We start from the raw sequence: 23903 nt of genomic DNA, 5'->3' as shown, positions 1-23903 counted from the left end.
GCTGCAGCGTTCTGCATAAGTTGCAGGGGTTTAATGGCACAAGCGGGAAGCCCAGCCAACAGCGAGTCGCAGTAGTCCAGACGGGAGATGACATGTACCTGGAATAGGACCTGCGCTGCTTCAAGGTGAGGTAGGGTCCTACTCTATGGATGTTGTAGAGCATGAACCTGCAGGAGCGAGTCACTGCTTTGATGTTTGCAGAGAACGACTGAGTGTTGTCCAGGGTTATGCTGAGGTTCTTTGCACTCTAGGAGGGGGACACCATGGAGTTTCAACCCGTGATGGAGATGTCTTGGAGTAGGCAGGCCTTCCCCGGGAGGAAGGGCAGCTCCGTCTTGTTGAGGTTGACGTCAGTTGCAAGAGAAACAAACAAAAACAAAAATTGCGCTTGTTATGTTAGTAACATCTGGTAGCCGCTAGATGCAGTTGTAATAAACAGAGTGGTTTATGTTTTCTTCCTACAGATCTGGCTCTATCTTTTGAACGTTTAAGCTACAACATATTATGACCCCATCACTGAAAGAGAAGCCTCTCAGGAACATGTATGTTTCCCTCGACAATGCCCACGAGCTGCGTAAGACTCATTAGAAAAGGCGTTCAATCAGACTGGGGGGGGGGAAAGAACATCATCAATGATGATGCAAGGCTAACGTTACTTCTCCTTTGCTAGCTAGCTAACACACATTCACATAAAGCAGCTGAAATGACAGCAAACTATTTACATTTTCATTTTTTTAACCTTCATTTCTATTGCCAATTCTTTGGATATTGCCTTTATAATGACCCTGATGAATGAATTTTCCTGGATCAGAGAAGCTGTCAATCTTGCCACGTTCGCATGGCATGATGGAGATCGCAAAACAATACAAAAAAATGCTAAATGTTGCACGAGTCGGATAGGCACACAAGGCTTATATTAACCTGAGCAACAAAAAAAAGTCCGGGATTTTTTACATTTTCCTGTTGAAAGTGATATCCCAAGTATAAATACAATAAAGTACACACAATAAAGGGTAATAAAATATGTTCTGAGCAAAATAGTGATTTTTAGACAACTACAAACTTCAAGGAGTTGGTCATTCAAGGAGTTGGTTTGATGGGAAGTCGTGATGTCATCGGCCTCCTCCCTTGCTCGAGAAGCAATAAAAAACAAAAAGGAAACCACTCCCACTTGTACTATGTCATGACTTACCTAGACCACCTATTGAGATGTGCCTTTTGTTGAGTTAATCAGGTGTTAAATGAGGTGAAAAATAGACTGGAGTGCCACTTGAACCCCAGCTGTATTAAACCAAATGCTAGGCAAGAAGCATGGGGAAATAATATCTAGGCGCTTTTTCCAGGGGAGATTAAGTTTATGAATGCCTGGCTCAGCTGCAGGACAGTGGAAGCACATTGAAACTTCAAATATAATTATGGCATCATGGCGTTTTGCCTTACATTACCGTGAATAACTCATGGCTATCAACCAATCAGCATCCAGGATTCAAGCCTCCCGTTTTATAAAGTAGACTAATAGCACACTGCAATGTTGTAAAACAGACTACAATATGCCATGATTATTAAAATGCAATCAGTGTATCATGTTTACTCTCAGCTTTCGACACTTAGGACTTCATTGACCCGGCTACCCCTTGAAATGCCACTTATTGACCAACAGTAGTAAGCCTAATGTCTATGCCTACGCCTCGTTGACGTCTTGCACAGTCAGCACTTCTGACCCATATAAATCCCCACCGCAACAAAATCTGTCCTTCCTCTGCCACGACGTGGAGACAGCAACTCCGTCCATCCCCCATCTAATAAAGAAAGCCAACCACCAAAATGACTACGGCACAACCCATATTTTCCAAGGGAGAAGACTGCAAAGCTGGCTGGCACGACGCTGGTGCTGGTTACAATGAGACCGACACTCATCTCGAGATTTTGGGCAAGCCCGTTATGGAACGTTGGGAGACTCCTTACATGCACTCGCTGGCAATTGTAGCCTCCTCTAAAGGTACAACACACAATGTGCAAGCTAGTGGGCCATATGAACGCATAGGGACGACAAGACGGTGTGGATTTTGGTACTCTGTGATGTAGTTCCATAATAACATTTTACCTGACTGTAATTCATTTTCCTTACAAATGTGTAAAACAAATAGACCGTAAGGGACAGCCTATTTGCCTATAACCTAATCAATGGCTACAATTCATTCAGCGCTGCAGGTTAATCAATACAGACGATTACAATCAATCAGCAGACGTTAGGAAACGTTCATGAAACCAATGCGTTTACAGTTTATATGCGACGTTCCTCTCAATGCACGTTATGTTTAAAAGCATGGCGGAGTTGGATATAATGGCTTGTGGTTGCAGCAGGTGTTACTCTACCAATTGAACCGTGCCAAATGCGCACTTGCTGGGGAGTGTCAATAATTTATTACCGCATACCATTCAAGAAGTTTCATGATTATCACTGATACAAATATATATACATTAGGCTACGTTAAAGTTGCGTAAACGTTTAGAGTTGTTTGCGCACTCACGTCACCATAGCGCCCATGTTGCTGCATGGAGGAATGTGGTCCAATGAGAACAGTTGTTTGGTTCCAAATACAATATGACCAGTTCTAGTAAATAGTGTATGTTTGTCTTTATATTGCTTTGGCAATGTCTGTTGGAAAATACACATCTTTGGTGGAAATTTTCCAGTTTATAATAGCGTAGTAGCCTAAAGGGTGATGGCAAAACAACATGGTATTTTTCTAATCTATTTTTACACATTACTGAAAGACTACTCTGTGGAACTCCTTCAAGTGGCCACAGGCCATCTATCACGTGCCGTTTCCCCCAAACATTCATTTGAGAACCCTTAAATAACAAACTAAAATTGTGCATTATTAGTTTTGCTTTTCGTGAAAGGTGCCACAGCACTGGGATAAAGGTAGAAAAGTTGAAAACACTTCAATACAGGTAGATACTTAAACACAAATTGAGATGCTTGTTCTGCTTTGTCCCACAGGTGGACGGGTTCTGGAGATTGGGTTTGGCATGGCCATCGCGGCAACTAAAGTCGAGTCCTTCCCCATCGAGGAGCACTGGATCATTGAGTGCAATGATGGAGTGTTCGCAAGATTGCAGGAGTGGGCCAAGGCTCAGCCACATAAAGTGAGACAAATCTTCAACTTCACATTAGGTTCTATTCAGACTTTTTCCTCCTTTTTAACGTGAATGAAATTAACCTAAATTCTTCTCCACTCACAGATTGTGCCCCTCAAAGGACTGTGGGAGGAGGTAGTGGGCGGCCTGCCTGACAACCACTTTGATGGTAAGTTTCAAAATGCATTCTATTGGCATATCCATTATTGAATATTTTATATTCTTCAGTGAGTAAATTGCTTTAGATATGCATGTATGTGTAATTGTAATTATGCCTCTTCTATCAAAGGCATTCTGTACGACACCTACCCTCTGTCTGAAGACACATGGCACACTCACCAGTTTGACTTCATCAAGGTAAGTAAACACTTCGATGACCAAGGCTGCACATTATGAACATATCAGCAAAAGCACAGGAACCAACAGAGGAGTGGGATTTCCCCCTGTAATAAAGACTACAAAACACACAAATGTTTGGTATCATATATGATATTATAGCTGTATCCAACGCAAACATATGGCAGACGTTTACAGACATGAATCCAAATAGAATAAGATATTTTTTAATGGAATCTGATCCCTATCACTTGAAACAAACATTGCCTATCGTTCCACAATGACGTGCTAACGTTTCCATTAATAGTGCAATTGTTGAATTGTGTCTCAATAGGGCCATGCCCACAGGCTGCTGAAGCCAGGTGGCGTTCTCACCTACTGTAACCTGACCTCCTGGGGTGAACTTCTCAAGACCAAATATGACAACATCGACAACATGTTCCAGGTGAGCCGCCTTTCAGCCAGTCAATGATCAACACCTAATCTCTCTCTGAGGTGCATGGGTAGGCTACACATGTTCCTTCTCGGGCTCGACACATTTAATTTCTTTGCACGCATTCTGCCCTTCTGCCAGATGGTACTTACAGGTATATCACGGATAGTTACTGTGGTATTACATGTCATTTCACGTGTGGCCCTCAATATTGTTTGGTTTGATGTTCATTCAACCATTAACCCATTAGTTTAATGTACAGTGACTATGTCTCTGTTGCACTCTGCTTATTTGGTATGTCTGTAGCTACAGTACTAACTCATTTTTCTGCTGCATGTTTCCACCATTTTTTTTTAACAGTACTTCAAAGTCGACACTTGATCACAAATGTTCTATAGTTTTATTTCAAAACTATGAAAATCAAATTCACAACTCGATTGATTCCACTCCTGTGTGGGGTGAAGTGATTACTTAGACAAACTAAACCAATTACTGTATATCTACTAATACCATTTTTATTGCACTTGGTCCTGGCACTGTTAGAAAATCTGTCCTCAAATTACCTTTCTTGGCTAAACAAAGGTTAATGATAAATTGTATCTGAACTGCAACTGCGTAACCCTTTAAACTCACAGACCCTATCATCCTGTATACTGGTTGAAAATTGCAGATTTGGTCACTGATAAGTGCCTCAATTGTAACTTAGTGGCTGTACAGTAACCTACTGTACCATATATGACGTCAGAGTTCAGGCTCTTCAATTTACAGAGCTTTATGGGATTCAACTGACAGCTGTTCTAAGCGTGTGTACCACACACACAAAAAGATGCCCACATTTGTTGTTGTCTGAGTGAGGGGAATGCTGTAAATCGAAAGATCTGAAAGATGAGACGTTGAGGACTATAATAAATAGCGCTTTGATGTCATACAAGCAAACCACACACCTACATTAAGTCCAAATGTGCCCTTCACATTTCCATGTTTGAAAACTCATGTCATTTTAAAGTAGAAACAGTTATGATCGATATGTTTGATGTAAAGTTACAAAGATGTCATACCCTGGGTTGTCCTGAACAGAATGAACCTGTGTCGTATTGTGAAGAAAATGTGCCGAGAACATGCACTCATGACTCCATTCTGCGCGCACCATATGTATTTTCTGTTTGTCTTAAGTGCCTTGTGAAAGCCTAACACTGTAAGATCATATTTTATTACTTCGCTAGTCATGTTGGCAATTGAATAAGCTTTCAAATGATGCTCACCTAACCCAGATTGCGATTTATAATGAAACGTTCCTGGATAGTGTAAACAGTAATTGTGTGATTTTTGGGGACGCTGGGCTGTGTTCAAAACAAAACAACTACAAGTATTCTAGCTTCAGTTCCTCAATGGCAAAGCTAGGAGAGCTCAAACAAGCATCTTATCATTGAAGGCTCTTTCCATGAGTCATAAAAGTGCATTGATTACTTAGGAACTGTGCAGTTTGGATAAGTGTCCACTTGGAGACACCAGTTAGACCTCTCACTCAAACACTTGTAAGATTTTTTTTGTTATGTTGCAGCTACCCCCAAAATTTCATGAATATTCTTATGTTACTGATTGTATCCAGTGTTTTCAGATTTTGTTGACAAATGCTGCGAAAAGTACAGTAAATGTAAAATGCATATAAAATCAACAGTTTGTTTGGATTCAGTCATGTCAGGTGAACTGTTGTCTGATCATTTCCCCATAATCTCCAGTGTTCTCTTTTAATTGCTACCATGGTCATGCATATGCTTTTTATGTTTCTTCTGATAGAAACATTTCAATTTGGCACTATTCACATAGGCCAATTTCCACAAGTGTAAAGGGTTAAATGGCCACATAATGTGTGATGCAGGTCCACAATACAGACCAGATCTTTGTGTTACTGATTTTCAGGAGACCCAGATGCCTCAACTGCTTGAGGCTGGCTTCAAGAAGGAGATGATTAGCACCACAACCATGGATATTGTCCCCCCAAGCGAATGCAAATACTATGCCTTCCGCAAGATGATTACTCCCACCATTCTGAAAGAGTGAAATGGCTTGGTGCCACTGCAATGTCATGCCTTCTCAAGTGCCTGTATTTTAAAAAGCCACATTAGTTTACTGTCAAATCCACAAGCACTCAGGGATGTTCATCTTTCAATAAACCAATTTAAATCACGTCAACTCTATTTTCTTCTGTCAAAATGAATTTGTTTGGGTATTGCCTCTAACAATTGTGCATCTCTTGCAATTTGTCACAGAATGCATTACATTTAACTGTATTGCAACGTCAACAAGCATTTTATATACCACACAGGCAGCCCAATTCTGATCTTTTGTCCAATTATTAGTGCTGAGAGATTAACCAACTAATTGACCGATCATTTGAATTCCATTTAGTTTTGGGGTTTTCCTGTGATCTCGATGTGCAGTTTCTCTAGAGCTAAATCAGATCAAACCTGAACTGTGCGATGTAGCTGGGAGTTGTATTTAGTTTGTTTTTTTCCCACAAAAGGGGTTACTTATGGACAAATACTCAATATACCCCCCCCCCCGACGATCCCGCATGTGAAGAAGCCAGATGTGGAGGTCCTGGACTGGTGTGGTTACACATGGTCTGCGATTGTGAGGCCAGTTGGATTTACTGCCAAATTCTCTAAAACATTGAAGGCGGTTACTGGCAGAGAAATTAACACAACATTTTCTGCCAACAGCGCTGTTGGATATTCCTGCAGTCAGCATGCCAATTGCACGCTCCCTCAAAACTTGGGACATCTGTGGCATTGTGTTGTGTCAAAACTGCACATTTTAAAGTGTCCCTTTTATTGTCCCGAGCACAAGGCGCACCTGTGTAATGATCATGCTGTTTAATCAGTTTCTTGATATTCCACACCTGTCAGGTGGATGGATTATTTTGGAAAAGGAGAAATGCTCATTAACTGGGGTGTAAACAAATTTGTGCACAACATTTAAGAGAAGCTTTTTGTACGTATGGAACATTTCTGGGATCTTTTATTTCAGCTCATGAAACATAGGACCAAGACTGAGTTGCTTCGGTTGCCCGAACGCCTGCCTGTCTGGTCTGTGTTGAGCAGACACGGAGAGAACACAGTTGCTGCTCAAGGCACAGTATCTCACCCTGAAAATACATGATCTAAGTGATTGATAGTTGGTGATTAGCAGTCATAAAAGTATGCCTTGTTGACTTTGAACTACTAAAATTGTGATTTTGTCAGACAGCAGCTCTACAGAGATGAGATGACTTGGAACGAAATAATCAAATAAAACTAATGTAATATACACAAGTTAAATATTTTAAAGGATAGTTAAAAGATAAGTCCTATGATGGTAGTGACTGCCCATTACTGCTTATCTTAATTGTTTTATTCTGTGTTACAAGTGTCGCAGCGGTTTAAGGCACTGCATCTCAGTGCAAGAGGCGTCACTACAGTCCCTGGTTCGAATCCAGGCTGTATCACATATGGCCGTGATGAGTCCCATAAGGCGGCACACAATTGGCCCAGCGTCATCCGGGTTTGGCCGTCATTGTAAATAAGAATTTGTTCTTAACCGACTTGCCTAGTTAAATAAAGGTTCAATTTTTTTACAGCATTCAGAAACATTTATGAAAATCAACAAACCTTGATTTCTTTTATAATCGAACAGACCTCAAAAAGCAATTATTGGTATTTTGACCAATCAGATCAGTTCCTTTGCCAAATAATTGGGCAAAAGATCAGAATTGGGCTGCCTGTTTAAACAGCTTTCGATTTGCCATTTGAATGAATATAAATCAAAATTGCACTCTCTTTTGACAAGAAAACAATTATTTCCCGAGGGGCTGGGTGGGACAAGCTTCAGAATAAGTCCCTTAAGTAAAGAGAGTTACTTTTTCCATCTAGAGAAGTTGTTAATCATTAATGGATAAGTTGTCGTGGCACATTGCCTCACTTATTAGCCCTGGTTATAGATAAGTGTTATTTGTAGCTTACACCCCAATCATGAAGTGTTTTTTAAATAGAGGTCCTCGGGATATTAGACAACCTTCAGATCTCACAAGAATTCAACTGAATCCATAAATATTTACCATGGGGTCACAAATCCTTGAGCCTGGTAAATGAGATGAGTTACTGAAAATGAGATTTGTCAAATATCAACTTATATTTATGGAGCATGCATTTCTTGCAGAATAGGCACAAGAGGGCAATAATTCAACATTTTATGTAGATTGGATGTAATTTATCATGCCAAATCACACAAGGGAGCTTTTTTGTGCCAACATGTTAAATGGTTTAGACCTATCAACTTTCCCATAAAATATTAATAGCTCCACCCTGCTTCCTGATAGGCTAGGTGGAATTGTATCCCTATTGCTACCTACCAATCGTCTAAGATGTGCATACAGGGTTAATTTGGGATTGGGTGTTGCTGAGTAGAACCAAAGACGGGCCCTGTGACAATACTTTGAGGTTGTATCCAACCTCATTTCCTTGAAGTAAACACTGATCTGACATGACAATTGGTGAAAGCAATACCAAGGAAAGCTTGCTTACGCCAATTCAATGTCAGATCAGTGATTACTACAAGGAAGAAAGGAAACATTGAGTATTCAAACAGGAACTATTTGGTTGAACCAGAGACAAAGGAAGAAAATATCTAAACTCTGTAGAACTACTGTGTGTACCAAGTGCACCATCTACTGACTGAAGTACAAATAGTCTTCAGATAAAGTACACCAACACATTACAGAAAGGTAAGAATAGACAACACAAAAGAAAGCAAAAGACCTGATGTGACTTTATCTAAATAGTGATGACCATAGAAATATTGTTTAAAATGTTCAGTTAAAATTATTATATTGCTGAGAGAAAATTGGAAATTGATGAATGTCATACCTGCCAGTATCAAAATCTGTGCAGGGCCAAGAACAACAACAGTTAAACTAGCGACAAGAAATTAATTTAATTGTTTATACAGAGAAGAGGAGCCAGAGAATACCCAGAGTGACTCCTGAGAATATTGCCTACCGGTTTACTGGGTGGCCAGACCACCCATGAATACAACATTTACAAACAGCCAGAGACAGAGAATTTCACTTGCGATACCAAATCCTCATTTTCTTCTCTCTCTTTATTTTCTTCTGCAACTGGAGCGTCCCGTAGAGAAGGGCCTCTGCTGTGGGAGGGCAGCCTACAAGAGGACAAGTAAACAATCAATTTGAGTCAAATGTTTTCTATAAAAAGCAAATAAAATATTCAAAAGACCTATTGTTGTGATTTGTTTCTTTTCCACATTGCTGTACATATATCCGGGACAAAACTTATTATTTATTTCATAATTAAAAAAACAATGAGATACCTGGAACGTATATGTCCACTGGTACGATGCGGTCACACCCTCTGACCACTGCGTAAGAGTAGTGGTAGTAGCCACCCCCATTGGCGCAGCTGAAGGACAGAGTAATAAGATAAGTGGCTCAACTAACAGTTAAATGTGAAATGCAAGATTAATATGTCAACCAACACTGTAAAAGCACTGTGTAATGGTAAATCTTGGTGTGGGAAGCAGATAACTTTAGGGAGGTTGTGTTAAACAATCAGGTGTTCAGGCGATCATGAGATCCATTTCAAACTAGATAACCACTAAAATGTTTGTTTAAATCTAATCATATTACGACAATACTTTACCTTCCCATGGAAATGACATATCTTGGCTCAGGCATCTGGTCATAAACCTAGGGGAAATAATGAACATCATGGTGAATTCATACACTCAATAAAAGCAAATACAGAACTCCTTTCTTCGAAGAAACATGTCCTTCAGTCAAATACCTTGCGCAAAGCGGGGGCCATCTTGTTGGTCAGGGTGCCTGCCACAATCATGACGTCGGCCTGTCTGGGGCTGGCTCTGAACACCACTCCGAACCGGTCCATGTCATAACGAGGAGCCGCCATGTGCATCATCTCCACCGCACAGCACGCCAGTCCAAACGTCATGGGCCATAAGGAGCTCTAACGTAGAAACACAAAGACAGATTGCTTTGTAGACTTATCAGTCCAATCTGAACAAAGATCACTGAGTCAGTCAATGCTTTCCCTTATTCATCTCGGGTGAAAATAAAAGTGAGATATGGCTGGCCCCCACCTCTTGGGCAAAAGATTTTAGTGGCCCTCCCTCTCAATGGCAGAGAATTTAAAAAATGCAAGTTGTTTCAAAGCTAATTTCCTGCAATTCTACACATTTTGCCATGACTTATGCCATGTTACCGTGATATCTGAGTGAGAGTGACTAACAAAAATCAATAAAATTAAATACAATTTTATTGGTCACATACACATGGTTAGCAGATGTTACTGCAAGTGTAGCGAAATGCTTGTGCTTCTAGTTCCGACAGTGCAGCAATATCTGAGTCTGAGTCACTGGCTTACTGGTGCTCTTCCATGCCGTCCCTAGGAGAGGTACGTCACCTGAGTGGATTGAATCTCTGACGTGATCTTCGTGTCCGAGTTGGTGGTTGAAGATATCCCTCTAGTGATGTGGGGGCTGTGCTTTGGCAAAGTGGGCGGGGTTATCCTACCTGGTTGGCCCTGTCCGGGTGTATAGTCGGACGGGGCCAGTGTGTCTCCAGACCCTCCAGTAATTTTGCTGAAATAGTTTGTGTCGGGGGGCTAGGGTCAGTCTTGTTATATCTGGAGTATTTCTCCTGTCTTATTCAGTGTCCTGTGTGAATTTAAATATGCTACCTCTGATTCTCTGGACTACCTGGCCTGATGACTCCTTGCTGTCCCCAGTCCACCTGCTGCTCCAGTTTCAACTGTTCTGCCTGCGGCTATGGAATCCTGACCTGTTCACCGGACCTGCTGTTTTCCAACTCCCTCTACCATACCTGCTGTCTCGACATCTGAATGATCGGCTATGAAAAGCCAACTGACATTTACTCCTGGGGTGCTGACTGGTTGCACCCTCTACAACCACTGTGATTATTATTATTTGACCCTGCTGGTCATCTATGAACGTTTGAACATCTCGGCCATGTAATGTTATAATCTCCATCCCGCTCAGCCAGAAGTGGACTGGCCACCGCCTGGTTCCTCTCTAAGTTTGTTCCTAGTCCCCCCCCCCCTCGCCACCGTGCTTCTACATCTGCATTGCTTGCTGTTTGGGTTTTTAGGCTAGGTTTCTGTATAGCACTGACATCGGCTGATGTAAAAAGGGCTTTATAAATAAATTTGATAGATTACATGTTAGAATAACCAAACCGTTCCACAACCACGCAATACACACAAATCTAAGTAAAGGAATATATACATATGAATATACGAATGAGCAATGACATAGCGACATTGGCAAGATGCAATAGATGGTATAAAATATAGTATATACATTTTAAGTCTGAAGTTTACATACACCTTAGCCAAATACAAATACATTTAAACTCAGTTTCACAATTCCTGACATTTAATCCAAGTAAAAATTCCCTGTTTTAGGTAAATTAGGATCACCACGTTATTTTAAGAATGTGAGATGTCAGAATAATAGAAGAGAGAATGATTAATTTCAGCTTTTATTTCTTTCATCACATTCCCAGTGGGTCAGAAGTTTACATACACTCAATTAGTATTTGGTAGCATTGCCTTTAAATTGTTTAACTTGGGTTAAATGTGTTTTGGGTAGCCTTCCACAAGCTTCCCACAATAAGTTGGGTGAATTTTGGCCCATTCCTCCTGACAGAGCTGGTGTAATTGAGTCAGGTTTGTAGGCCTCTTTGCTTGCATAAGTTTTCAGTTCTGTCCACAAATGTTCTATAAGACTGAGGTCAGGACTTTGAGATGGCCACTCCAATACCTTGACTTTTTTGTCCTTAAGCCATTTTCCACAACTTTGGAAGTACGCTTGGGGTCACTGTCCATTTGGAAGACACATTTGCAACCAAGCTTTAACTTCCTGACTGATGTCTTGAGATGTTGCTTTAATATATCCACATAATTGTCCTCCTCATGATGCCATCCATTTTGTGAAGTGCACCAGTCCCTTCTGCAGCAAAGCACCCCCACAACATGATGCGGACACCCCGTGCTTCACGGTTGGTATGGTGATCTTCGGCTTGCAAACCTCCCCGTTTTTCCTCCAAACATAACAATGGTCATTATGGCCAAACAGTTCTATTTTGGTTTCATCAGACCAGAGGACAGTTCTCCAAAATGTACAATCTTTGTCCCCATGCGCAGTTGCAAACTGTAGTCTGGCTTTTTTATGGCGGTTTTGGAGCAGTGGCTTCTTCCTTGCTGAGCGGCCTTTCAGGTTGTCGATATAAGACTTGTTTTGCTTTGGACGTAGATACTTTTGTACCCGTTTCCTCGAGCATCTTCACAAGGTCCTTTGCTGTTGTTCTGGGATCGATTTGCACTTTTCACACCAAAGTACATTAATCTCTAGGAGACAGAATGAGTCTCCTTCCTGAGCGATATGACGGCTCTGTGGTCACATGGTTTTTATACTTGCGTACTATTGTTTGTACCGATGAATGTGGTACCATCAGGTGTTTGAAAATGGCGTCCAAGGATGAACCAGACTTGTGGAGGTCTACAAAACAAAATCTGGGGTTTTGGCTGATTTCTGTTGTATTTCAAGGCTTACCTTCAAACTCAGTGCCTCTTTGCTTGACATCATGGGAAAGTCATCCACAGGTACTCCTCCAATTGACTCAAATGATGCCAATTAGACTATCAGAAGCTTCTAAAACGATGACATCATTTTATGGAATTTTCCAAGCTTTTTAAAAGGCACAGTCAGCCTAGTGTATGTAAACTTCTGACCCACTGGAATTGTGATACAGTGAATAAGTGAAATAATATGTCTGTAAACAATTGTTGGAAAAAAAAGTTTCTTGGAGGACCATTGTGGTATCGGCTGGAGGGGGTATACACAGCTGTGACAATAACCGAGGAGAATTGTCTTGGGAGATTACACGGTCGGCATTTGATTGTGAGGAATTCTAGGTCAGGTGAACAAAAGGACTTGAGTTCCTGTATGTTGTTACAATTACACCATGAGGCATTAATCATGTAACATACACCCCCACCCTTCTTCCCGGAGAGATGTTTACTCCTGTCGGCGCGACGTACAAAGAATCCAGGTGACTGTATTGACTCCCAACAACATATCCCGATTGAGTCATGTTTCCGTGAAACAGAGTATGTACAATCCCGGTCTCTCTGGAAAGCAACCCTTGCCTTAATTTAGTTTCTAGCTTGTTATCAAGAGACTGGACATTGGGGAGTAATATACTCGGAAGCGTTGAGTGGAGTGAGCGCCTTCGAAGTCTGACCAGAAGAGAGCTCTGTCTACCTCTTCTCTGGCGGTGTTGTTTTGGGTCAGCCCCTAGAATCAGCTCAAATGTCTTGGGTAGTTCGGACAAAGGATCCGCTTCGGGAAAGTCGTTTTCCTGTTAAGTTCACGCCCCTCTGATATCTAATAGTTCTTCCCGGTTGTATGTAATAACACCTAAGATTTTCTGGGATAACAAATAATAAATAAATAAAAAATATTGCAAAGTTCCTAAGGACTAGAAGTGAGGCAGCCCTCTCGGTCAGCACCATTTTGTAAAAAGTGGGTCAGGACCCGTGGGCATGTGCCCGGTCGGTATTCTTACCAATCTAAAAATTCTTAGCTGACATGGCTAATTGAGTAACTGTCAGTGATTAACAAAATAAAAACTTCTCACGCACAAACGTAGAAATCGCACCTTGTGTATTCTACTTTTCTGACTCAACAGTAAGTTGAGACCCGACTGAGTGCCAAAAAAAGAAAAAAAAGCTTAAGGCTGGATTAGAGGAATGCCTGTGATCATACGGTGCTGCCCTCTATAGTCAGTTTAATCATTTTGACAGTTGTTTGACTGGCAGCAAGTCAGCCACAGAATAGAACATGTCACAAAGGAGTTTTAGATGGAGGGGTGCACTTCTTGATTTTCTTATTGAAAGATTGACACAAACATTCAAAATGGACCATATGCCACTGAAGAACAGAGTACTTGCGGTGTGACATTGACTTACCCTGCGTGCCCAATTCACCAGATCATCCAGCTTAGTGATAACATACTCTCCCTTGCTGCTTGTTACTGCAGCGGGCTTGGCAGCAGCCACCGCTGTGCTTTTCTCTCTGACTGAAACCACACTGGAAGAACAGGAGGTAATATGAAGTACTCAAACAAATATTTGGACAAATTGAGACGTTTACAGGACCTCCCTTACCATGTAGCATTGCCACTTTTAGCAATATGGTGTAGCGACGGGCACGGTTGTATCGCAAATAATGAAATAGATCTGTGTGGTAGAAAAAGATTAGGTAATACGACCTTACAATACAACAGACTGACCATCAAGACAAACTAAATGGTATTAACAATACACAAATTACACTACTTTAAGGATTTAATAAACAGAGCAAACATTTCATAAGGTTACAGGTGATTTCAAAACAGAAAGAACCTGTTACTAACTATAGTAAATCCTAGGCCTGTCTTAGTTTAATCACCTTATCTGCGTAATTTGCCTAACGTTATGCTTACCTTGATGAAAAGGTACCAAACGCGGCGAGGCGAGGAACTGCACAGGAAAGACAAAAAAAAAGCACAGATGTCAACAAATGTATCTATGGGTTGTATTTAGATAACGGTTATTTGCGGGACACATCGAAATATTGGCTATAGAAAAGGCAGTGCGCTTTCTTGGGTGATATAATAAGCTGACTGACGTTTGTGATAGAAATATTAATAGCGACAGTAGCTACCATCCATGCTTTACAAATGTTTTATTTAACTAGGCAAGTCAGTTAAGAACAAATTCTTATTTACAATGGCGGCCTACACCGGCCAAACCCGGACGACGCTGGGCCAATTGTGCGACGCCTTATCACGGCCGATTGTGATACAGCCTGGATTTGAACCAGGGTGTCTGTAGTGACGCCTCTAGCACTGAGACGCAGTGCCTTAGACCGCTGCGCCTCTCGGGAGCCCCTAACTAACATAACTTAGCTAGCTAGCACTATGAGCCTTTGCTCTTATGTAAAACAGGGACATGTATTGGTCTTTACTAGATTTACCACTGAGACGTTAATAACCATGCACAATGTCTGAGAAACTTCACGCGTGCTAGCTTTATAGCTAGCTAACTACACGAACAAACAGCATTTGCTAACTAGCATTTAGTTGTTTCTGATTAAGCCAGGGGTTCAGGAGTGCTAGCAGCTAACTAGCTTGCAAGGTCAGGGAATACAAACCGTTGTGATAACAAAAAAATGTCACGGACAACCAATATAATAAATGAATCGGAAACGATACAAAAGTGTAATATTTGTGAGATAAATTAGTTAGATATTTTCCAGAATGATATGTTCCAGTAACTCGCTTTACGTTTTAGCCAAAACATCACTCACCCACCAACGCCGCCATCATAAGCAAATATAATAGCTAGGACTTCCGGTGACTATGCTTACACAATAGAACCATTTGGGGCGTTCTCTTCCATATTTTTTTATTGACAGGACTACAAAAATGTCTGTATATTAGTAAAACGTAGGCCTATTGATTGGTCTGAATTTTCGAAGTGAATTGCTCAAAGTAAAAAACAAAGGTGTAGAAAATAATGTCACATTAGCCAGTGGATCCATGGGGTAAGAAGTAGATCAGAACAGATCCAGGATCAGTTTACACAACCCAAATCATAGCCCATTACAAAGCAAAACTGACTTCATAATGCGATAATTGGGCGCCAATCTGTGGCGGGAATATTTATTGATCATGCGCATGGAGGCCTGTTCGAATGTCAAACAACAACCGTTAGTGATACAACTTGTCAAAATCACTTAGTCATGTTGGAGGCATGAGAGTTATCAAAATGAAAGGGTTGTTTCCTTAAGACCAAAAATAAATCAGCTGAACAGTTACAAAAAGAAGCCAGCATGAGGTACCTGTACATTAGTTGCTCTTTGTGTATGGTGTATGTGTGCACAATTTACGCAGAGGTCATCTACACCAACAGTTGGGCTCTATATTTAGGTGGCACTCCTGAACAAATCAACAAGATTGCAAAGAAACATGGTTTCCATATCTTGGGAAAGGTAAAACAATTATGTTAATGTTAGTTCACAGTTTACTTATGCAATATAATGATTTGTATTTTTTATAGGTAGATCTTTTGGCATAATATGACTTGCTAGTAGGATCTCATTTCTTCTGGCATATTATATTTGTAGATATTTCCAGATGGCAACTATTACCATATGGAGCAACGAGGGGTGGCAAAACAACCATTGCAGGCACACTATTTGCATAATCTTCGACTGAAAATGGACCCTAAGGTGAAGAGCCAATAGATCTGTAAAACAAAATTGGCTGTGATAACCAGTCCCAGTATTGCTCTTATTGTGATGAGTGTAATGATCTACCTTTTTCTCAGGTGCTTTGGTTTGCACAGCAATCTGGAAGGTGTAGAAATAGAAGACACTCATTCACTGTACCCACTGATCCATTTTTCAATCAGCAGTGGTACCTGGTACATGTCAACATTATTCTTTCATTTTTGTTTGAAGTTTATTTCCATAATAAGAAGCTCTTTAGATTTTTATTCTGCTGTTTGAGGGTTTTCTGCCTTGAGTGAAAACATATGGTAAACCTGTTTTGAAAAAAAATAATTGTAACTGTAGGCTTCTGCTTTTCCAGAGTGAGGCCTTTAATCAGAATGTGGTAGCCGCCTGGGCTCGAGGCTACACAGGCAAAGGGGTAGTGGTGTCCATCTTAGACGATGGCCTAGAGACAAGCCACCCAGACCTTGCTGAAAATTATGTGAGCAATCGAGATGATTATTGTTGTAGGGGCAAATTATTGCATTTTGTTAATCATGAAGACAAATGGAAAATTATCCATCAGTAGAAAAAACAACAACATTGCATTGTACCTGTAGGATCCACTGGCTAGCTATGACATGAATGATAATGACCCCAACCCAGAGACTCAATACTCTCTGACCAGACCAAGGAGGTAATTTGGCTGTGATGATATTAAGATTTTACTACTACAAGACATTACATCATATAACATGTATGATCTGCACTATATGATGACATTCTGCATTGATGAACCCCTTTTGTCCTCTACTCCATAGGCATGGAACACGGTGTGCTGGGGTGGTGGCAGCGGTGGCAAATAATGGGGTGTGTGGGGTTGGAGTGGCACATCAGGCCAAGATCGGAGGCAAGTATTAACTATACATTAAATAATTCTCTCTGTTAATAGTATATAAAACAATACGGTAATTATCCTGCTTTAATTTCCACCCTGGCTTTTGCTCTGTTCTGTCCAGGAGTTCGGATGTTGGATGGACAGGTGACTGACCTGATAGAAGCCCATGTCCTTAAACTTGAATCAGAAGCACATTGACATCTACAGTGCAAGCTGGGGACCTGAAGATTTGGGCAGGAATTTGGAGGGGCCAAACACATTAGCTAAAGAAGCCTTTATCAGAGGCATAAGCAATGTATGATACAACTTGCACTGGTCATCCTATATTACCTGTTTCATCAGTAGTACCAATCCGTTGGCTGAAGATTCTGGAGGCAAAGTAACTATTGCAGTAAGATCATACAATGAGTATTAAAAAGCAACTTCAATACCTTACAGGGCCGAGGTGGCTTGGGTTCCATTTACGTCTGGGCTTCAGGCAATGGGGGCGCCAGCTTTGACAACTGCAACTGCAATGGCTACACCAACAGCATTTACACGGTGTCTGTTGGAAGTACCACCGAGAAGGGAACTCTGCCCTTCTACAGTGAACCCTGCTCGGCCATTCTAACAACTACCTACAGTGGTGGAAGCTTTCAACACCACAGAATTGTAAGTGTCTTTTTCCCAACTCATACCATGTTATTGTTTTCAACATTCATATATACACTGAACAAAAATATAAATGCAACATGCAACAATTTCAAAATGTTACTGAGTTACAGTTCATATAAGGAAATGAGTACATTAAAAAAAGTAGTTAAAAAAAACTAGGCAAGTCAGTTAAGAACAAATTATTATTTACAATGACTGCCTACCCCGGCCAAACCCGGACGACGCTGGGCCAATTGTGCGCCGCCCTATCAGACTCCCAATCACGTCCGGTTGTGATACAGCCTGGAATCGAACCAGGGTCTGTAGTGACACCTCCAGCACTGTGATACCTGTGCCTTAGACCACTGCGTCACCCGGGAACATGGATTTCACATGACTGGGAATACAGCTTTGCATCTGTTGGTCAGAGATACCTTGAAAAGGTAGGGGCGTGGATCAAAAAAATCTGTCAGTATCTGGTGTGACCACCATTTGCCTCACAAAGAGCTACTTTGCATACAAGTTGACCAGGCTGTTGATTGTGCACCTTTGGCAGTGATTACAGCATCAAGTCTTATTGGGTATGACGCTACAAGCTTGGCACATCTGTATTTGGGGAGTTTCTCCCATTTTTCTCTGCAGATCCTCTCAAGCTCTGTCAGGTTGGATGGGGAGCGTTGCTGCACAGCTATTTTCAGGTCTCTCCTGAGATGTTCGATCGGGTTTAGGTCCGGGCTCTAGCTGGGCCACTCAAGGACATTCAGAGACTTATCCTGAAGCCACTCCTGTGTTGTCTTGACTGTGTGTTTAGGGTCGTTGTCCTGTAGGAAGGTGTGGCCGTCTGGCCACTCTACCATGAAGGCCTGATTGGTGGAGTGCTGCAGAGAAGGTTGTCCTTCTGGAAGGTTCTCCCATCTCCACAGAGGAACTCTAGAGCTCTGTCAGAATGACCATCAGGTTCTTGGTCACCTCCCTGACGAAGGCCCTTCTCCCCTGTTGCTCAGTTTGGCTGGGCGGCCAGCTCTAGGAAGAGTCTTGGTTGTTCCAAACTTCTTCCATTTAAGAATGATGGAGGCCACTGTGTTCTTGGGGACCTTCGATGCTGCAGAATTTTTTTTGTACCCTTCCTCAGATCTGTGCCTCGAAACAATCCTGTCTCGGAGCTCACCGGACAATTCTTTTCACCTCATGACCTGGTTTTTGCACTGACATGCACTGTCAACTGTGGGACCTTATATAGACAGGTGTGTGTGCCTTTCCAAATCATGTCCAATCAATTGAATTTACCACAGGTGGACTCCAATCAAGTTGTAAAAATATCTCAAGGATGATCAATGGAAACAGGATGCACCTGAGCTCAATTTAGAGTCTTTTTTTAAATTAATACTTGCAGTTGAAGTCGGAAGTTTACATACACCTTAGCCACATACATTTAAACTCAGTTTTTGACATTTAATCCTAGTAAAAATTCCCTGTCTTAGATCAGTTAGGATCACCACTTTATTTTAAGAATATGAAATGTCAGAATAATAGTAGAGAGAATGATTTATTTCAGCTTTTATTTCTTTCATCACATTCCCAGTGGGTCAGAAGTTTACATACACTCAATTAGTATTTGGTAGCATTGCCTTTAAATTGTTTAACTTGGGTCAAACGTTTCAGGTAGTCTTCCACAGGGAAGTTGGGTGAATTTCGTCCCATTTCTCCTGACACAGCTGGTGTAATTGAGTCAGGTTTTATAGGCCTCCTTGCTCGCACAAGCTTTTTCAGTTTTGCCCACAAATCTTCTATAGGATTGAGGTCAGGGCTTTGTGATGGCCACTCCAATACCTTGACTTTGTTGTCCTTAAGCCATTTTGCCACAATTTTGGAAGTATGCTTGGGGTCATTGTCCATTTGGAAGAACCATTTGTGTCCAAGCTTTAACTTCCTGACTGGTGTCTTGAGATGTTGCTTCAATATATCCACATAATTGTCCTCCTCATGATGCCATCTATTTTGTGAAGTGCACCAGTCCCTCCTGCAGCAAAGCACCCCCACAACATGATGCTGCCACCCCCGTGCTTCACGGTTGGGATGGTGTTCTTCGGCTTGCAAACCTCCCCCTTTTGCCTCCAAACATAACGATGGTCATTATGACCAAACAGTTCTATTTTTGTTTCATCAGACCAGCAGACGTTTCTCCAAAAAGTACGATCTTTGTCCCCATGTGCAGTTGCAAACTGTAGTCTGACTTTTTTATGGCGGTTTTGGAGCAGTGGCTTCTTCCTTGCTGAGCGGCCTTTCAGGTTATGTCGATATAGGACTCGTTTTACTGTGGCTATAGATACTTTTGTACCTGTTTCCTCCAGCATCTTCACAAAGTCCTTTGCTGTTGTTCTGGGATTGATTTGCACTTTTCGCACAAAAGTAAGTTAATCTCTAGGAGACAGAACGCATCTCCTTCCTGAGCGGTATGACGGCTGCGTGGTCCCATGGTGTTTATACTTGCATACTATTGTTTGTACAGATGAACGTGGTACCTTCAGGCGTTTGGAAATTGCTCCCAAGGAAGAACCAGACTTGTGGAGGTCTACAAAAATAAAATTCTGAGGTCTTGGCTGATTTATTTTGATTTTCCCATGATGTCAAGCAAAGAGACACTGAGTTCGAAGGTAGGCTTTGAAATACATCTACAGGTACACCTCCAATTGACTCAAATTATGTCAATTAGCCTATCAGAAGCTTCTAAAGCCATGACATAATTTTCTGGAATTTTCCGAGCTGTTTAAAGGCACAGTCAACTTAGTGTATGTAAACTTCTGACCCACTGGAATTGTGATACAGTTAATTAATTATAAGTGAAATAATCTGTCTGTAAACAATTGTTGGAAAAATGACTTGTGTCATGCACAAAGCAGATGTCCTAACTGACTTGCCAAAACTATAGTTTGTTAACAAGACATTTGTGGAGTGGTTGAAAAACAAGTTTTAATTACTCCAACCTAAGTGTATGTAAACTTCCTACTTAAACTGAAATGTAAATTTGCAAAAATGTCTAAAAACCTGTTTTCACTTTGTCATTGTGGGGTATTGTGTGTAGATTGAGGAATTATTTTTATTTAACCAATTTTAGAATAAGGCTGTAACGTAACAAAATGTGGAAAAAGTCAAGGAATACTTCCCGAAGGCACTGTGCAAATATGCATTTAGAATGACAAAGCATTCTGATAAATCTTTGACTAGTTTAGCTTTAGAATAATCATGCTTAAAAAGTAGTCACATGAATGCAAGAGGTTGCTGAAGATGTGTGGAACTTGAAAGAGGTCAATATTTATCTCACATTCACCACCTACAGCAACAGTAAGCAGAGCCTCAACAAAATACCTGGATGTTGTTTCCCCTCTAGGTCACCACTGACCTGCATCAGTCCTGCACCTCTGACCATACTGGGACCTCTGCCTCTGCCCCTCTGGCTGCTGGGATTATTGCACTGGCTCTGGAGGCAAAGTAACCACTCCTTTGTCTCTGTGCACCTGTAACTCAATAAACTTATTTGTTGTAAGGCTTTGTGTCATCGAGAAAGATGATAAAACTTCTCCCACAGCCCAAGACTCACCTGGCGTGATGTGCAACACCTCGTGGTGCGAGCATCAAGACTGGCAGATCTTCGAACGCATGATTGGCGGACTAATGGTGTTGGTAGACCTGGTGAGACATAAAGCACTACCTTCTATTGTTAGATAGTTAACCATTCAGGGAAACTGAGATGTGATTTGCTAGACTGTAGGGCATGAAATTGAGTAAAAAAAGAGTGAACTGGCATCTGATTTGCTTTATTATAGTCAGCCATTACTATGGATATGGGCTCCTGGATGCAGGCAGACTGGTGGACTTGGCCAGTAAATGGAAAACAGTCAAACCTCAAAAGAAGTGCACCATTGACCTCATTACCAGATCCTTGTAAGAAAAAGACCCTTCTACTTTCATCTCACTTATGGATAGTTAGTAGGAATACAGCTACATATCAGTGTGTTCTCCAGCTGTTTACAGTACACATAAATACGATCTTCAGATTTGATTGAGCATGAACTGTCATTCAACCAAATGATAATACCAACTTGGCCGGTTAGATTTGTTGTACTTTATGTCTGTCCGATAGTGAACTCCGCATGAAACTAACATTGAGGTGGAATGTGACAGCTTGTCATGGCACCAGGAATTGGATTCGGTCTCTGGAGCACATTCAGGCACGTCTCACACTGACCTATAGCAGACGTGGAGATCTCTCCATCACCCTCATTAGCCCGAAGAAGACAATCTCCAATTTACTCACAACCAGGTAAGACACAGCCAAGTCAATGGACAGCAAACTTGAAACCAATAAATAGAAGTATGAAACCATTTATAGATACTCTGTCATAAGGTAGAATAAATATTATACATACAGCATAATGGTGAAGTATCAGGGTTTACAATATGCAACAAGAGTAACCCATCTTGTCTTTAATGTACTAAAATATTGCAATCCAATGTTACATCACAGGCCCTACGATAAAACGTCTGCAGGGTTCTCAGACTGGGCCTTCATGAGTACACACTGCTGGGATGAGGATCCCTCTGGATATTGGGTTCTACAGATAGAAAACAACGGAGATTCAAACAACAGAGGTACACGGACTTCAGCAGACATTCTCAAACTGACAAAAAACGACGTTTTTGGACTTTAAGGTGTCAACTTCAATAACACAGCGAGTCTCTTAAAACACATCTCTGGTATCTCAATTCAATTAGTTAATGGCAGAAAGAAATATTATACATCTAATGTGAACTAGAAAAATGTATTGTCATCCTTAACTAGGATTACAAATCAAAAGCACTCGGTGCTGCAGCTGACGTGACAGCAGCTGGCTCTGTTTGGCTCTGGCTTTCATCATCTGTTATAGTCCATATTGTTCAAACACACTCCTTCACATCTCATCAAAATATACTACTTAATGTATTCATGTCATAACATGAAAATTATTTGTTTTTGCTCCCTGGTTTCCCACTGCTACTATTTATTTATTTGTGCGCTATACATTATGCATAATGAGCATTTTCTACAATGTGCTCACCAACCAACTAGTTAATTTTTTTTATTGTTCAAAGGATTCCTGTTGAAATTTCAACTGGAGTTGCATGGGACAGCTGAACACATGATAGGCCGTCGCATGGAGAGAGCAGTGGTACAGCAGTGTGCAGTGAGGAACTCTGATGGCGGCTGTGAAGGCAGGCTTCTACATTATTCATTCCCTGAATTTAGTTTACAATGAAACAGTTGCACACACACTGTCATTTCACGTTCTGGAAGACATCTAGAAAATGTTACTAACCAAGCAAGTATCCTCTGTTTATAGAGTGCATATACCCACTGTACTTATTTGAGAACAGCTGCCTGATGTCCTGTCCACCTCACTACTATGTATCAAATGGAAACAGCACCCGCTCCTATCAGAGGTGCTTACCCTGCCATCGCAACTGCCTCACTTGTTTCGGCAAACAGGACACAAACTGTCTGGACTGCCCTCCATATTCCACCTTCGATTCTCGTCGCAGTACCTGTAGTTCCCCCGTCTACCCCTGGGACCACAAAGGTAAAGTAACAAATGGCATGGATCGGACGACAGCGGTTCTGGGTATTCTGATCGGAGGGCCGCTGGTGATTTTGTTTGTCATGTGGGCGATTGCATGGATGGTGAGCAGGTCGTTTCTACCACGTGGTGCTGCCAGGAACCAGGTGGACATCAGCACCAGTCATAGCAATGATGAGTCCAGGGATGTGGAGATGGTGGTATTCAATATTACAGAAAGCCAGGCAGAGAACAGCGAGAGTACATCTACATTCACCAACATTCCCAATACTTCAAGAGAAACATGACTCACTTCAGTCAGCATAGAATTCATTATTGGCTAATTTCATGTTGACTAACAGAAACAGAATAAACATTTTACAAATAGCTTTTATTGTTACTTCAGTATCATTCACAAACTTTTGGATGGATAAAATAAATATATTTTTAAGACCCAAGTTGCATTCAGTGTTTTTTATGAGAGCACATCAATTGGTAGAATATCCATCTATTTTCA

General features: G+C 41.3%; 2 protein-coding genes and 1 pseudogene across 2 annotated transcripts; 2 read left to right on the top strand and 1 right to left on the bottom strand.

Annotated features, from left to right (window-relative positions):
• The first annotated feature begins 1741 nt into the window (after positions 1–1741).
• Positions 1742–6100, top strand: LOC139409082 (guanidinoacetate N-methyltransferase). Its single transcript, XM_071153769.1, has 6 exons — positions 1742–1999; positions 3008–3153; positions 3250–3313; positions 3434–3501; positions 3815–3925; positions 5834–6100. Exons 1-6 carry the CDS (start codon positions 1825–1827, stop codon positions 5972–5974), a joined length of 705 nt encoding a protein of 234 aa, XP_071009870.1. The 5' UTR covers positions 1742–1824; the 3' UTR covers positions 5975–6100.
• Positions 6101–6902: 802 nt separating this feature from the next.
• Positions 6903–15417, bottom strand: LOC139409083 (NADH-quinone oxidoreductase subunit B-like). The gene is made up of 8 exons (XM_071153770.1): positions 15359–15417; positions 14493–14529; positions 14176–14247; positions 13978–14098; positions 9754–9933; positions 9610–9656; positions 9281–9369; positions 6903–9112 (listed from the first exon to the last, which is right to left on the bottom strand). The coding sequence occupies exons 1-8, from the start codon at positions 15375–15377 to the stop codon at positions 9015–9017; spliced, it is 663 nt and encodes a 220-aa protein (XP_071009871.1). The 5' UTR covers positions 15378–15417; the 3' UTR covers positions 6903–9014.
• Positions 15418–15916: 499 nt separating this feature from the next.
• On the top strand, positions 15917–23694 carry LOC139409724 (furin-like; annotated as a pseudogene).
• Positions 23695–23903: the final 209 nt, after the last annotated feature.

Source organism: Oncorhynchus clarkii, chromosome 5, assembly GCF_045791955.1.
Source record: "Oncorhynchus clarkii lewisi isolate Uvic-CL-2024 chromosome 5, UVic_Ocla_1.0, whole genome shotgun sequence".
Lineage (NCBI taxonomy): Eukaryota > Metazoa > Chordata > Actinopteri > Salmoniformes > Salmonidae > Oncorhynchus > Oncorhynchus clarkii.
Note: the sequence above shows the minus strand (reverse complement) of the source record. Positions and strands in the feature narration are given on the sequence as shown.